This window comes from Aedes albopictus, chromosome 3 (assembly GCF_035046485.1).
Source record: "Aedes albopictus strain Foshan chromosome 3, AalbF5, whole genome shotgun sequence".
NCBI lineage: Eukaryota > Metazoa > Arthropoda > Insecta > Diptera > Culicidae > Aedes > Aedes albopictus.
Window position 1 is genome coordinate 204,421,306 of NC_085138.1, and position 16,546 is coordinate 204,437,851.

The 16,546-nt window shown below is 36.3% G+C and overlaps 1 protein-coding gene across 1 annotated transcript; it reads left to right on the top strand.

Annotated features, from left to right (window-relative positions):
• Positions 1–12,647, top strand: LOC109432847 (mesencephalic astrocyte-derived neurotrophic factor homolog). The gene is made up of 4 exons (XM_029863436.2): positions 1–256; positions 327–451; positions 11,962–12,103; positions 12,160–12,647. Exons 1-4 carry the CDS (start codon positions 169–171, stop codon positions 12,324–12,326), a joined length of 522 nt encoding a protein of 173 aa, XP_029719296.2. The 5' UTR covers positions 1–168; the 3' UTR covers positions 12,327–12,647.
• The last annotated feature ends 3,899 nt before the right edge of the window (positions 12,648–16,546 follow it).

Below are 16,546 nucleotides of genomic sequence, written 5' to 3' on the forward strand. Positions count from 1 at the left end.
GGTCACCACACCGCTGTTCGTTTAGCTCTCATCGTCGTAGCGGCTTTGCAACACGTCATGCAAAAGCAGTGAAGAAAAGCAGATCGGTTCTCGTTTGGTTCTGCGGATCGAATACCTATAATTCCGAGCCTCGTTTTTTAATTAAACTGAAAGTGCATCTAGATCAAAATGCTCCGAATCGAGCTGGTGCTGGTGATAATATCCGTGTTCAGCTTCCTGCCGTTCTCGCACGGTTTGAAGGAGAGCGACTGCGAAGGTAAGTTTACCGTTGTTTGAACGAAGTTTCCGGAATTGGTGCTAAGGGGAAGTTATGTTCTGATTCGCAGTTTGCGTCAAGACTGTCGAGAAATTTGCCGCTAGTCTGGATGATGCGGTGAAAAAGGACACCAAAAAAATCGAGGACGAATTCCGGTTATTCTGCAAAACTGCCAAAAACAAGGAACAACGATTTGTAAGTACAATTTGGCTATTTAAAAACGGTGGTGGAATTTGATTCAACTAAGCATCAAGCGTATCATTTGAAATGGTAGCAAGTTATTTTACTGGGAAAATTGCTGCTATAGGGTAAACGCTCCCTTTGTGGAGGTAGTACCAATAGTGGCGGTCGAGGTGGTAGTATAGTGGCAATTTAGCACTACTTCGACCAAAAAACTCTTAAATGACATTTTTAATAGATGCATTACACTTAATTAATGACATTACTTCAGTTTTGTGTTCAAGATTTGTTGAAAACCCCATTCTAAACATTTTTTTTTGCTCCTTTGCACCTATAGTGGCGGTAGAGCTTCTACACTCAGCCAAATAAACTTAAGATTTCCATAAGACCTAACTTATGAAATGGGTTTTAACCCTCAAAACCCCAGGACAAACTATTTATTTTTAATCTGCTAATTCTCAGGAAATATAAAATATAAAAATAAGTGGTTTTCACTATGATCGATGGGAAGAGTTGTACTTCTTGCAAGGGTAGTTGTCAAACCGGGAGTCCATGCTTGAACTTGATTTTGCAATGGAAATAAGTGTTCCCTGGTGCAATGTTGTGGCGATATGTTCTACAGCGGCCTATTGGCTACTTTTTCAATAAATAGGTGGTTATTCGCGGTAGATCTATTAAATTGGAATCCAAATCTGGCCTTTAATTTCTTACCGAAACGTGTTTTTACCCTTCTTACACCCATAAGAAGGGTATAAATATCGCTCGAAAAACCGACTTTTGATCCGAGGCCCGGAGGGCCGAGTCTCATATACCAATGAACTCAGCTCGACGAACTGAGCAAATGTCTGTATGTGTGTGTGTGTGTGTATGTGTGTATGTGTGTGTGTGTGTGTATGTGCGTTACAAAAAAAAGTCACGCACGTTTCTCAGCCGTCTGTCAACCGATTTGAGTTCTCTTGGAAGCAAATGAAAGCTACTATATCCTAGTAGAACGCTATTGAATTTTTTTTTCGATTGGACGTTTGGTTACCGAGATATCTCTCGAAGAGTACTTATGAGTCATACTTCTAAACTTTTTAAGATTTTTCACCAAGTGTATCATAATAAATATTTCGGCCGTTTGTCAATCGATTTAAGTTCTCTTGGCTCCAAATGAAAGCTACAGCATCCTAGTATATCACCCAGAAATTTAATTTCGATTGGACATTTGGTTACAGAGATATCTTTCGAAGAGTACTTAGGATTTATACAACTAAACTTTTTGAGATTTTTGACCAATTGTATAATAATAAATATCTTAGCCGTCTGTCAACCGATTTCGGTTACCCTGGCGCCAAATGAAAGCTACGACATTCTAGTAGAACCCTATACAATTTCATTAGGATTGGACATTTGATTACCGAGATATCTTTCAAAGAGTACTTGGGAGTAATACAGGTTAACTTTTTGAAAGATTTTGGACCAAGGGTACCATAATAAATATCTCAGCCATCTGTCAACCGATATGGGTTCTCTAATCACCAAATGAAAGCTACAATATCCTTGTATAAGGCCCTGAAATTTTATTTCGATTGGACCTTTGATTACTGAGATATCTTACGAAGAATATTTCAATAAATTCTTTTTACCCTTCTTACACCCATAAGAAGGGTATAAATATCGCTCGAAAAACCGACTTTTGATCCGAGGCCCGGAGGGCCGAGTCTCATATACCAATGAACTCAGCTCGACGAACTGAGCAAATGTCTGTATGTGTGTGTGTGTGTGTATGTGTGTATGTGTGTATGTGTGTGTGTGTGTGTGTGTATGTGCGTTACAAAAAAAAGTCACGCACGTTTCTCAGCCGTCTGTCAACCGATTTGAGTTCTCTTGGAAGCAAATGAAAGCTACTATATCCTAGTAGAACGCTATTGAATTTTTTTTCGATTGGACGTTTGGTTACCGAGATATCTCTCGAAGAGTACTTATGAGTCATACTTCTAAACTTTTTAAGATTTTTCACCAAGTGTATCATAATAAATATTTCGGCCGTTTGTCAATCGATTTAAGTTCTCTTGGCTCCAAATGAAAGCTACAGCATCCTAGTAGATCACCCAGAAATTTAATTTCGATTGGACATTTGGTTACAGAGATATCTTTCGAAGAGTACTTAGGATTTATACAACTAAACTTTTTGAGATTTTTGACCGATTGTATAATAATAAATATCTTAGCCGTCTGTCAACCGATTTCGGTTACCCTGGCGCCAAATGAAAGCTACGACATTCTAGTAGAATCCTATACAATTTCATTAGGATTGGACATTTGATTACCGAGATATCTTTCAAAGAGTACTTGGGAGTAATACAGGTTAACTTTTTGAAAGATTTTGGACCAAGGGTACCATAATAAATATCTCAGCCATCTGTCAACCGATATGGGTTCTCTAAGCACCAAATGAAAGGTACAATATCCTTGTATAAGGCCCTGAAATTTTATTTCGATTGGACCTTTGATTACTGAGATATCTTACGAAGAATATTTCAATAAATTCTTTTTACCCTTCTTACACCCATAAGAAGGGTATAAATATCGCTCGAAAAACCGACTTTTGATCCGAGGCCCGGAGGGCCGAGTCACATACACTCCCGTTCAAAAGTTTGGGGTCACCCCCTCAAAAACATGTCATTTTTTTAGGCCCATATCTCCGCCAATTTGCGTCCGATTTCAAAACTCTAGGTTTCATTCAAAAGATAATAAGTCATAGAAACTTTGAACATGATTTAAAAGAAACTTTTTCAAAAAAAAAAATGTGTGTAAACTTAACCCAAAGTTGCCACATTTTCTAAAAAATGAATATAAACTTACGGCAGTGTCGCTGGAAGTTGGGTCGACCAAATTTTAAGATGAGAGTGGTAATATGACCCATTTTCTATTAGCTTTCAACTGCTTTTTACAGAACTTAGCTAAAAAATCTAGAAAAAAAGTTATTAAGTAAATTAATCCTTGATGTCATCGACCAAAAGTTTGGGGTCACCCCTCAAAATGCTGTATCGGCCAAAAGTTTGGGGTCACTATCGTAAAACATGGAAAAGTGATTTGTTGATATCTTTGTCATCTTTCATTCAATTTTAATTCTTCTTGGCTTATTTGAAACAAAATGAATGATACTTACTGCATAGACATTGAACCACACATATTTGTTAAAATTCACATACTAAAACTTAACGTAAAGTTGCCTCATTTTTTGAAGCGTGGTAAAATGTGCTAACTTTACATAACATTTTTATATACAAAAATCGTTAAATACGTTAAGTTGAAGACATCAAACGTAAATTTAGTTAATTATCTTTGAAATGAGCCAAAAATAATTAAAATTGAACTATAGATGACGAAGATATCACCAAATCACTTTTCCATGTTTTACGAAAGTGACCCCAAACTTTTGGCCGATACATCATATTGAGGGGTGACCCCAAACTTTTGGTCGATGACATCAAGGATTAATTTACTTAATAACTTTTTTTTCTAGATTTTTCAGCTAAGATCTGTAAAAAGCAGTTGAAAGCTAATAGAAAATGGGTCATATTACCGCTCTCATCTTAAAATTTGGTCGACCCAACTTCCAGCGACACTGCCGTAAGTTTATATTCATTTTTTTAGAAAATTTGGCAACTTTAGGTTAAGTTTACATACATTTTTTTTTTTGAAAAAGTTTCTTTTAAATCATGTTCAAAGTTTCTTCGACATATTATCTTTTGAATGAAACCTAGGGTTTTGAAATCGGACGCAAATTGGCGGAGATATGGGCCTAAAAAAATGACATGTTTTTGAGGGGGTGACCCCAAACTTTTGAACGGGAGTGTATACCAATGAACTCAGCTCGACGAACTGAGCAAATGTCTGTATGTGTGTGTGTGTGTGTGTATGTGTGTATGTGTGTATGTGTGTGTGTGTGTATGTGCTTTACAAAAAAAAGTCACGCACGTTTCTCAGCCGTCTGTCAACCGATTTGAGTTCTCTTTGAAGCAAATGAAAGCTACTATATCCTAGTAGAACGCTATTGAATTTTTTTTCGATTGGACGTTTGGTTACCGAGATATCTTTCGAAGAGTACTTATGAGTCATACTTCTAAACTTTTTAAGGTTTTTCACCAAGTGTATCATAATAAATATTTCGGCCGTTTGTCAATCGATTTAAGTTCTCTTGGCTACAAATGAAAGCTACAGCATCCTAGTAGATCACCCAGAAATTTAATTTCGATTGGACATTTGGTTACAGAGATATCTTTCGAAGAGTACTTAGGATTTATACAACTAAACTTTTTGAGATTTTTGACCAATTGTATAATAATAAATATCTTAGCCGTCTGTCAACCGATTTCGGTTACCCTGGCGCCAAATGAAAGCTACGACATTCTAGTAGAACCCTATACAATTTCATTAGGATTGGACATTTGATTACCGAGATATCTTTCAAAGAGTACTTGGGAGTAATACAGGTTAACTTTTTGAAAGATTTTGGACCAAGGGTACCATAATAAATATCTCAGCCATCTGTCAACCGATATGGGTTCTCTAAGCACCAAATGAAAGCTACAATATCCTTGTATAAGGCCCTGAAATTTTATTTCGATTGGACCTTTGATTACTGAGATATCTTACGAAGAATATTTCAATAAATTCTTTTTTATTAATCTATTCACTTACTTGTTATCTTGGATTAGTTTTTGACCAGTCTAAGGGAATTTTTTTTCAATAAGTAATGCTGACAAAGTGTATTGTTGTTTTCAATAAAACTATAAATAACAAATTACAAATACACAGGAATTTTATGAAAACTAACAATATGTTAAATGAAAGCTTTGAATTTATATATTGTGGGAAAAATGCAAGAACCGGACAGCGAAAATAAATAGCTAATGCCAAAACTCATTAACTTAGTAGATATATCATTTTTGTCCTTTTTGCACCATAACCATGAATACCAAGTACTTCGGAGCTAATTTGATCGACTAATTAAGAGATATTAGACAAAGTATATCTCGCTGATTTTCTTATCCATTTGTTAATCGATTCAAGATCTTTTGGCAGTTAACAAAAGATACCGTGAGGTCGCCATTCACCGCTCATTTGACGGCATTTTCGTAAAGTATATGACGTTAAAATTCGACGTTTGCGAATATTGCACTTTAATTTACGTTAACAACTCAACAATTATGTTGTTATTATAGAAAAAATATAAAACGATTGTTAAATATGTTTACAACCGAAAAAATAAAAAATTCAAATGTGTTATCTCTTGGCTCCTATTACCCCTCATGCATCCATTCACCGCTCATAATGGATCCATTCACCGCTCACTGGATTATTTTTTCATGGAATCACAGAAACTATTCATTTATAAAAACAAAAAAACTTTTGTTTACCAAAGTATTGATGATTCATGACATTCAGTTCATCCTGTTTTGTCAAAATGGAATTTTTAACGGGTTTTACCTGTTGGATATTTCTTCTGCTGTTTGCCCTGAACAGTTCCCATGTTTTCCTGCAGCGCAGTGTAAGAAATATTTTTTGAGAACGTGATTTCAGGTACACCCATATAAAAGCTTGGTGAAATGATAGTTTTTTGATTCACTTTTGCTACGATACTTTACTAACATTTGATCATTTGACTCAAAGTGAGCGGTGAATGGCGACCTCACAGTACAATATTCCAGAATATGTAAGCAATTTTTTAAAAAAATCACACAAGATTCTAGAAGGTGTCTGGCATTTCTGGTAGTTTAGTCCATGGTCCATGAAGCTATTTTGGAAACCAATTCAATAGATGCCAAATCCTCAATATTTTCTAGAACTTTTGGTCCATCACACAAAATAAATATGTTAAATACAAATAATACAACAATAGTTTCAATAAGTGTAAGAAGGGTTCTGTTCACCATAGGTGGATTAATTCGGGTTTTTATTAATCTATTCACTTACTTGTTATCTTGGATTAGTTTTTGACCAGTCTAAGGGAATTTTTTTTTCAATAAGTAATGCTGACAAAGTGTATTGTTGTTTTCAATAAAACTATAAATAACAAATTACAAATACACAGGAATTTTATGAAAACTAACAATATGTTAAATGAAAGCTTTGAATTTATATATTGTGGGAAAAATGCAAGAACCGGACAGCGAAAATAAATAGCTAATGCCAAAACTCATTAACTTAGTAGATATATCATTTTTGTCCTTTTTGCACCATAACCATGAATACCAAGTACTTCGGAGCTAATTTGATCGACTAATTAAGAGATATTAGACAAAGTATATCTCGCTGATTTTCTTATCCATTTGTTAATCGATTCAAGATCTTTTGGCAGTTAACAAAAGATACCGTGAGGTCGCCATTCACCGCTCATTTGACGGCATTTTCGTAAAGTATATGACGTTAAAATTCGACGTTTGCGAATATTGCACTTTAATTTACGTTAACAACTCAACAATTATGTTGTTATTATAGAAAAAATATAAAACGATTGTTAAATATGTTTACAACCGAAAAAATAAAAAATTCAAATGTGTTATCTCTTGGCTCCTATTACCCCTCATGCATCCATTCACCGCTCATAATGGATCCATTCACCGCTCACTGGATTATTTTTTCATGGAATCACAGAAACTATTCATTTATAAAAACAAAAAAACTTTTATTTACCAAAGTATTGATGATTCATGACATTCAGTTCATCCTGTTTTGTCAAAATGGAATTTTTAACGGGTTTTACCTGTTGGATATTTCTTCTGCTGTTTGCCCTGAACAGTTCCCATGTTTTCCTGCAGCGCAGTGTAAGAAATATTTTTTGAGAACGTGATTTCAGGTACACCCATATAAAAGCTTGGTGAAATGATAGTTTTTTGATTCACTTTTGCTACGATACTTTACTAACATTTGATCATTTGACTCAAAGTGAGCGGTGAATGGCGACCTCACGGTACAATATTCCAGAATATGTAAGCAATTTTTTAAAAAAATCACACAAGATTCTAGAAGGTGTCTGGCATTTCTGGTAGTTTAGTCCATGGTCCATGAAGCTATTTTGGAAACCAATTCAATAGATGCCAAATCCACAATATTTTCTAGAACTTTTGGTCCATCACACAAAATAAATATGTTAAATACAAATAATACAACAATAGTTTCAATAAGTGCAAGAAGGGTTCTGTTCACCATAGGTGGATTAATTCGGGTTTTTTTATTTATTCACGTTAGCCTATAGTTACTGTTATATAGGGTGCGGGCACCGGTTTTGGCCGGTCTAAGGGAAATCATTTTTATAAAAATAACCAATAATCCTATGAAAACAACCAATGCGTCAAAAGAAAGATTTCAACCTATATTTTGAAGGAAAAATGCAGAAATCATGCCAATACTTGATTTTTGTATTAAAAGTGGCACTGGCCAAAATAGAAGCTCTGCCGCAGTTTTGGCCATATTCTTAAGTTTGGTTTCTATTTTGGCCAATCACATGTATTTCTTATGGGAGTGGCCAAATTAGAAGCACCCTGGCCAAAATAGATGTATTGGAGCAGATTTTTTAAGGAAATATATTTTTTTCTTACAGTTTTTGATCAAAATGTGTGGTTTTCACAGCTGTAATCATCATATTGTATTAGGATCTACTAGTAAAAAATAAATTTACGCCGATTTAGATCGCAACAGGCTCAATACCGCACTATGGCCAAAACTCCGGACTGGCCAAAACTGAAGCTTCTACCCTACCGTAAAACGGGGCGAATAGAAACACCTTCCGGCATACTTAGGCAAGTATTTCTGGAACTGTGCGCAATAAAGTCAGTGGCAAGGGTCTTAACATTGGGTCCTACCTGCCTCTTTAATTGCTGTAATAGGAGGCAATCAGTGAAGTACTAGATTGAAAGTAGTGAGCTGGATTTTTGTATGGCGAGATAATCAATTCTCCATTTCTGCAATGAAATGGTGCAAACATCGTGGGTTATATGATTTATTGACTAATTTGATGCTGTTTGAACAAAAGTTTGGATAACTGTGTTGTTGAAGTTGCAGGAAAAAATAATACAACAACACAGTTATTCAAACTTTTGCTCAAATAGCATCAAATTAGCCAATAAATCATATGACGTACGCTGTTTGAACCATTTCATTGCAGAAATGGAGAATTGATCATCTCACCATACTGAAATCCAGCTCACTACTTTCAATCTAGTACTTCACTGATTGCCTCCTATTAGGATTCAAAGCCAATTTTTATTTCGTTAACTTATTTGAAAAAACGTTCCTTGTTTCTATTCACCCCGCAATGGGACGAATAGAAACAGCTTCAAACAATTTTCGATATTTTTTTCAATTTCAAGACAGAAATAACTTTCAATTCAAATGAAACTCTAAGACTAGATTATAATCATTCACCAAGTGAAGAAAAAATGGTCGAATGTCGAAAAACACTTTAGTCTGTGAATACATACAAAATCGATAAAACGCATTTTCAATGGCGGAAGTTTTTTGCCTATAAAACGATACTTTGCTATAAAAATTTTTCACAAAAAAAAAAGAAATTATCATCCCAAAAAAGGCTTATTGAAACACTGGTAGCTTCCAACTAGCATGGGCGAAACTACGGATTGCCGGGGGTGCACTACAAACAATTATTCATTAGTTTATACATTCATCATTCACCGTCCCATATCTCACAGCAATGCAACAAAACTCTAGGGGGTGCCTGGCAACTAGCTAATGAAATTATGTTTTGATGAATTTCAAAACATAATTGCCATATTTTTTACAATAAGTTATTTGTTTCTATCCGCCCCATTGTTTCTATTCACCCAGTTTTACGGTACGTGTCAAAATGGTAATGGAGTTTCTCTAAAGCCATTCTTTAGGGACTGAAATAACAAGACTGTTCGAGTCCATGGTCTACAACATACTCGTTTATTCAGTCGAATACAATCTCCAACAGTTCAAGTTCTCTCTGAGTACCTAGTCCATAGGTATCGCTCTGTTCTTCTAAAGTAAGAGGTTGCTAACGGTTATAACAGTTACAAACTTTTCTTTATGTCAAGGAAGCAGACATCACAAGTCATTTCAAATTGATAGAAATTATTTAAGTACATTAGCAACTTTTGCGAGTTCAGTTTACATTATCTCTAATGTGCTTTTCAAATGAAGCTATTATTGGCTGTAGCTTTGCAGCTAGTGGCAAACTATTCCAGGTCAGCGTTCCGGATACAAGAACGTTTTTCCGTGCTGATGTCTTGTGCCTAGGTACGACGAAACTTCGGTCACGGCCGTACTGTCCTTTCTGCAGATGTTGAAAGTTGTAGTTCGGGAGCGCTTCGAAATAAGCTTGTCGCATAAAGCAGTTTATACGGTTGCGATAGTTCGTCTGGAAGTCGTTACAGAGAATTGTGTCACGTACTGCAGCTGTAGATTCCTTGCGGCGGATACCGTAGACAAATCGCACGGAAGCCTTGAAGCACCGGTCCAGTTTTTTTGTTTTTATTATTGAGACTTTCAGCAATCAGTGAAGTACTAGATTGAAAGTAGTGAGCTGGATTTTTGTATGGTGAGATGATCAATTCTCCGTTTCTGCAAAGAAATGCTGCAAACAGCGTGGGTTATATGATTTCTTGCCTAATTTGATGCTGTTTGAGCAAAAGTTTGGGTAACTGTGTTGTTGTATTATTTATTTCTTGCAACTTCAATAACACAGTTACCCAAAGTTTTGCTCAAACAGCATCAAATTAGGCAAGAAATCATATAACTCACGCTGTTTGCAGCATTTCTTTGCAGAAACGGAGAATTGATCATCTCACCATACAAAAATCCAGCTCACTACTTTCAATCTAGTACTTCACTGATTGCTTCCTACTAAGTCAACTTCAAACCGATTGATTTGATTTTTTTGTATAGAATTTGATACTGCACGTGGCTAACTCTATACAAAAATTCAAATCAATCGGTTCCAAATGGGGCACGTTTGGTGTAGTACTAGATTTGTAGGATTGAGCTGAATTTTAGTATGGTGAGAAGGTCAGTTCTCTGTTTCTGCAATGAAATGGTACAAAAAGCGTGGGTATTATGATTCGTTGCCTAATTTGATGCTGTTTGAGCAAAACTTTGGATAACTATGTTGTTTATGTTGCAGGAAATGGAGAAAACAACAACACTGTTGCCCAAAGTTTTGCTCAAATAGCATCAAATTAGGCTTTTTGCACCATTTCAGTGCAGAAACGAAGAATAGGAAGTAATCAGTGAAGTACTAGATTGAAAGTAGTGAGCTGGATTTTTGTATGGTGAAATGATCAATTCTCCGTTTCTGCAAAGAAATGCTGCAAACAGAGTGGGTTATATGATTTCTTGCCTAATTTGATGCTGTTTGAGCAAAAGTTTGGGTAACTGTGTTGTTGTATTACAGTATTGTTCCGATTTTATCACGGCCCATTTTAAAAATTCTTTTAGATATTCTTCAAAACCTATACGATTTTTCAATATTTTTAACGTTGCACAACACGCCTTCAACATTCATCTTGAAAGGAAGGGGAAACACTTAGTCTCAAATGTAACAGAAAATAACTGAAAAATGAAAGACTGACGCGTGGAGACCGTGATAAAATCGGAACATCACTGTATTTATTTCTTGCAACTTCAACAACACAGTTACCCAAAGTTTTGCTCAAACAGCATCAAATTAGGCAAGAAATCATATAACCCACGCTGTTTGCAGCATTTCTTTGCAGAAACGGAGAATTGATCATCTCACCATACAAAAATCCAGCTCACTACTTTCAATCTAGTACTTCACTGATTGCTTCCTATTGACCTTCTCACCATACTAAAATTCAGCTCATTACTACAAATCTAGTACTTCACCGATCTGTCCTATTGACTTACTTATAGCGAAGTGCCCAAAATATGTACACCTGCCCAAATGGTACAATAGGAGGCAATCAGTGAAGTACTAGATTGAAAGTAGTGAGCTGGATTTTTGTATGGTGAGATGATCAATTCTCCATTTCTGCAATGAAATGGTGTAAACAGCGTAGGTTATATGATTTATTGGCTAATTTGATGCTATTTGAGCAAAAGTTTGAATAACTGTGTTGTTGTATTATTTTTTCCTGCAACTTCAACAACACAATTATCCAAACTTTTGCTCAAACAGCATCAAATTAGTCAATAAATCATATAACCCACGCTGTTTGCACCATTTCATTGCAGAAATGGAGAATTGATCATCTCGCCATACAAAAATCCAGCTCACTACTTTCAATCTAGTACTTCACTGATTGCCTCCTATTGAAAAAATCGGAAAATTTTTGTTCGCTTTGAAATAGTCGATCAAAATCGTGGGAAGGGAAAGGGTTGATATAATTATTGTTGAGAACAGTAACGCTGATTCTCCATTACTGTTCTTATTTATCTTCCGCTCGGCGCTTTTTGATAACTTTACAAAATACCATTATTTTTCCCTATTAGAATTTCTTCACGTTTCTATTGTTTTTTTATTGTTGTTACAGTGCTACTATCTAGGTGGAGTGGAAGAATCAGCCACTGGTATCCTTAGTGAGCTCTCGAAACCACTGAGTTGGTCTATGCCGGCTTTGAAAATTTGCGAAAAGTTGAAGAAGAAGGATGCCCAGGTCTGCGACCTGCGATTCGGTAAGTGATTTCAGACTATTGTTTAGATACTTCTTACTAATTTTTCGTTTATCCAGACAATCAAATCGATGTAAACTCAGTGGATTTAAAGAAACTAAAAGTCAAGGACTTGAAGAAAATTCTTTCCGATTGGGATGAGAGCTGCGACGGTTGCTTGGAAAAGTCCGATTACATTAAGCGGATCGATGAACTGAAGCACAAGTATGTGAAAACTGAACTGTAGATGTAAGATGCCGAAAGCTATTCTCAATAAGGTATGTTCATCATTTGTAATGTTCTTTTCTAATTTATGGAAAGCACAATATGGTTTCTCATAATGCCAGTACAATTGGTTTGATTTTGTGCAGCCAGCAGCAATGCAATATAACAAAACTTCATTCTCTTATAAGTAAAAACAAATTTAATTTGCTGTAATACCTCATCAAAATCAAAATTTTCAACAATCTCCAAAACCCCACATAAATATTCAATTTCAAACAGATATGGCTTTCATCGATACTATGCTGGTGGACATTAATTGAATAAACAGATCAGGAGAAATGTACAGCTAATAGGCGTTATCAATGATCCGAAATGTTCTGAGTAAAAGTGGCTATCACTGGCAGGGCTTGACTGAATGAACCAATCTGAATATACAATGGGGCACGTTCGGTGTAGTACTAGATTTGTAGTTATGAGCTGAATTTTAGTATGATGAGAAGGTCAATAGGACGTGTAGTAATCTGATGAAACAAATGCAAGAGCAAATGCTACTTTTATAACTTACGACGCCTTCCGGCAAGCGTCTGTGCGTACCAAAATTAGACCATTGACTGACATTTAATCTTGAAATGAACTTCCCCGCCTGCTTATATGCTGTTATCATATTATTACCTGTAGACCTTCTTCATCTCCTTACATTACTCGTTATGTCTACTCTTGAGAAATGCGTTATGTCTCAATAAACGATATTTTTTTTAATTATTTTTGTTTGATTTGTGCGGTTTGTTTTAGGAGAAGTCTATCAAAGTTTCAATTTGTTTTATTATTTAAAATTATACTACTGAAAACGTGATGAAACAAATGCAAGAGCAAATGCTACTTTTATAACTTACGACGCCTTCCGGCAAGCGTCTGTGCGTACCAAAATTAGACCATTGACTGACATTTAATCTTGAAATGAACTTCCCCGCCTGCTTATATGCTGTTATCATATTATTACCTGTAGACCTTCTTCATCTCCTTACAGGACGCAATCAGTGAAGTACTAGATTGAAAGTAGTGAGCTGGATTTTTGTATGGTGAGATGATCAATTCTCCATTTCTGCAATGAAATGGTGCAAACAACGTGGGTTATATGGTTTCTTGCCTAATTTGTTTGATGCTGTTTGAGCAAAAGTTTGGGTAACTGTGTTGTTGTATTATTTATTTCTTGCAACTTCAACAACACAGTTACACAAACTTTTGCTCAAACAGCATCAAATTAGGCAAGAAACCATATAACCCACGTTGTTTGCACCATTTCATTGCAGAAATGGAGAACTGAGCATCTCACCATATAAAAATCCAGCTCACTACTTTCAATCTAGTACTTCTCTGGTTGCTTCCTATTCTCCGTCAAAAACTCTCTAAAATAAAAGCTCTCATTTTTGAGTAGCGCCCATGCCGCACAGGGACTGTGTTGGAAACACACATTTTTTAAAATTGCTCGTACGATCACATTTTTGCAAAATATCAATATTTTTCGGTATTTGAAGGTGGTTTATAAACCCAGTGAGGTTGCCATATCGGAATTATTGCAAAATACATGATAATGTGAGTGTACGAGCAATTTTAAAAAAATGTGTGTCTCCAACACAGTCATGTGCGGCATGGATGTTTACTAAAAATGTGCAGGCCGAACACATTTTTGAGCGTAGCCGTTTTTGCGTGAAGCGTGGGTATAGGACAGATTGGTGAAGTACTAGATTTGTAGTAATGAGCTAAATTTTAGTATGGTGAGAAGGTCAATCTTCCGTTTCTGCAATGAAATGGTGCAAAAAGCGTGGGTATTATGATTCATTGCCTAATTTGATGCTGTTTGAGCAAAACTTTGGGTAACAGTGTTGTTGTTTTCTCCATTTCTTGCAACATAAACAACATAGTTATCCAAAGTTTTGCTCAAACAGCATCAAACTAGGCAGGGAATCATAATACCCACGCTTTTCGCACCATTTCATTGCAGAAACGGAAGATTGACCTTCTCACCATACTAAAATTCAGCTCATTACTACAAATCTAGTACTACACCGAACGTGCCCCATTATGATTCCTTGCCTAATTTGATGCTGTTTGAGCAAAACTTTGGGTAACTATGTTGTTTATGTTGCAAGAAATGGAGAAAACAACACTGTTGTTTAAATTTTTTCTCAAACAGCATCAAATTACGCAAGGAATCATAATACCCACGCTTTCTGCACTATTTCATTACAAAAACGGAGAACTGACCTTCTCACCATAGTAAACTTCAGCTCATTACTACAAAACTAGTACTTCGCCGATCTGTCCTATAGAACACAATCTGTGAAGTACTAGAATTGTAGTAAAGAGCTGAACTTTTGTATGGTGAGAAGATCAGTTTCCCGTTTCTCCTATGAAATGTTTCAAAAAGCCTGACCATTGCGATTATTTGCCTAATTTGATGCTGTTTGAGTAAAACTTTGGATAACTGTGTTGTTTGAGCTGCACAAAATGGAGAAAACAAAAACACTGTTGCCCAAAGTTTTGCTCAAACAGCATCAAATTACGTAAGGAATAGGGTACGTTCGGTATAGTACTAGATTTGCAGTAATGAGCTGAATTTTAGTATGGTGAGAAGGTCAATAGAACAAGTTCGTGAAGTACTAGAGTTGTTGTAATGAGCTAAATTTTAGTATGGTGAGAAGCTAAATTCACCATTTCTGCAAATAAATGGCACTAAAAGCGTGGGTATTACGATTCCTTGCCTAATTTGATGCTGTTTGAGCAAAACTTTGGGCAACGTTGTTGTTGCTTTCTCCATTTCTTGCAACATAAACAATAGAGTTATTCAAAGTTTTGCTCAAACAGCATCAAATTAATCAAGGAATCATAATACCCACGAGGAGCGGACCTGGTGTGATGGTTAGAACACTTGACCATCACGCCGAGGACCTGGGATCGAATCCCACTCCCGACAAACTCGCAAAATGTGAGTTCTACCTTCGGAAGGGAAGTAAAGCGTGGGTCCCGAGATGAACTAGCCTAGGACTAAAAATCTCGTTAATACAGATAAAAAAAATAATACCCACGCTTTTTACACCGCTTCATTGCAGAAACGGAGAATTGACCTTCTCACCATACTAAAATTCAGCTCATTATTACAAATCTAGTACTACACCGAACGTGCCCCATTGACCTTCATTACTACAAATCTATTACTACACTAAACATGTCCTATTTGCTGGTACGACTGGAAAAAAAACTTAAAAATTAGAAGACACAGAATGTTGGTTAACCTTCCGGCAGTCGCGCGGCTAGAAGCCACCGCCAGCACCATGCTATAGGTCATAATTGGTGAAATACTAGAATTGAAATAATGGGCTGATGTTTTGTAAGGTGAGAAGGTCAGTAGGACAGATCGGTGAAGTACTAGTTTTGTAGTAATGAGCTGAATTTTACTATGGTTAGAAGGTTAGTTCTCCGTTTTTGTAATGAAATAGTGCAAAAAGCGTGGGTATTATGATTCCTTGCCTAACTTGATGATGTTTGAGCAAAACTTTGGGCAACAGTGTTGTTGTTTTCTCCATTTCTTGCAACATAAACAACATAGTTACCCAAAGTTTTGCTCAAACAGCATAAAATTAGGCAAGGAATCATAATACCCACGCAAAACTTTGGGTTACTGTGTTGTTTATATTGCAAGAAATGAAGAAAACAACACAGTTACCCAAAGCTTTGCTCAAACAGCATCAAATTAGGCAAGGTATCATAATACCCACGCTTTTTGCACTATTACATTGCAGAAACGAAGAATTCACCTTCTCACCATAAACAAATTCAGCTCATTACTACAACTTTAGTACTACACCGAACGTGTCGAATAGGACGCAATCAGTGAAGTACTAGATTGAACGCAGTGAGCTGGATTTTTGTATGGTGAGATGATCAATAGGACGGAGTGTGCGGTAGTTCGGTAGCAACAAAGCGACATTCGCGCGCGCTGGCTTTGCTTGATTTTTGTGATTTCTTTTCTTTCTTCGCTTTGCCTGGTTCTGACGAGTTTCGTAAAGCCACCCGGTCGGCGCGCGTGTGTTCGTTCTTCTCCAGCTGAAGTCAGTTTTGTCAAGCCACCCGGTCGACGCGCGTAGGTGCAAATATAAGGATACATTACATATACAGCTTGTATATGGTACGCGTGGGTTGGAGACGAAGTTGGTTCCGTTGGGAGTGGTTCGGTCGTATGGT

What these genes read in the sequence shown, in the direction of transcription:
- LOC109432847 (XM_029863436.2), top strand. Translation starts at nt 169, where the DNA reads ATGCTCCGAATCGAGCTGGTGCTGGTGATAATATCCGTGTTCAGCTTC. An exon ending in GAAGGAGAGCGACTGCGAAG is followed by an intron (nt 257 to 326) that starts GTAAGTTTACCG and finishes TCTGATTCGCAG; the next exon opens with TTTGCGTCAAGACTGTCGAG. An exon ending in GGTCTGCGACCTGCGATTCG is followed by an intron (nt 12,104 to 12,159) that starts GTAAGTGATTTC and finishes TCGTTTATCCAG; the next exon opens with ACAATCAAATCGATGTAAAC.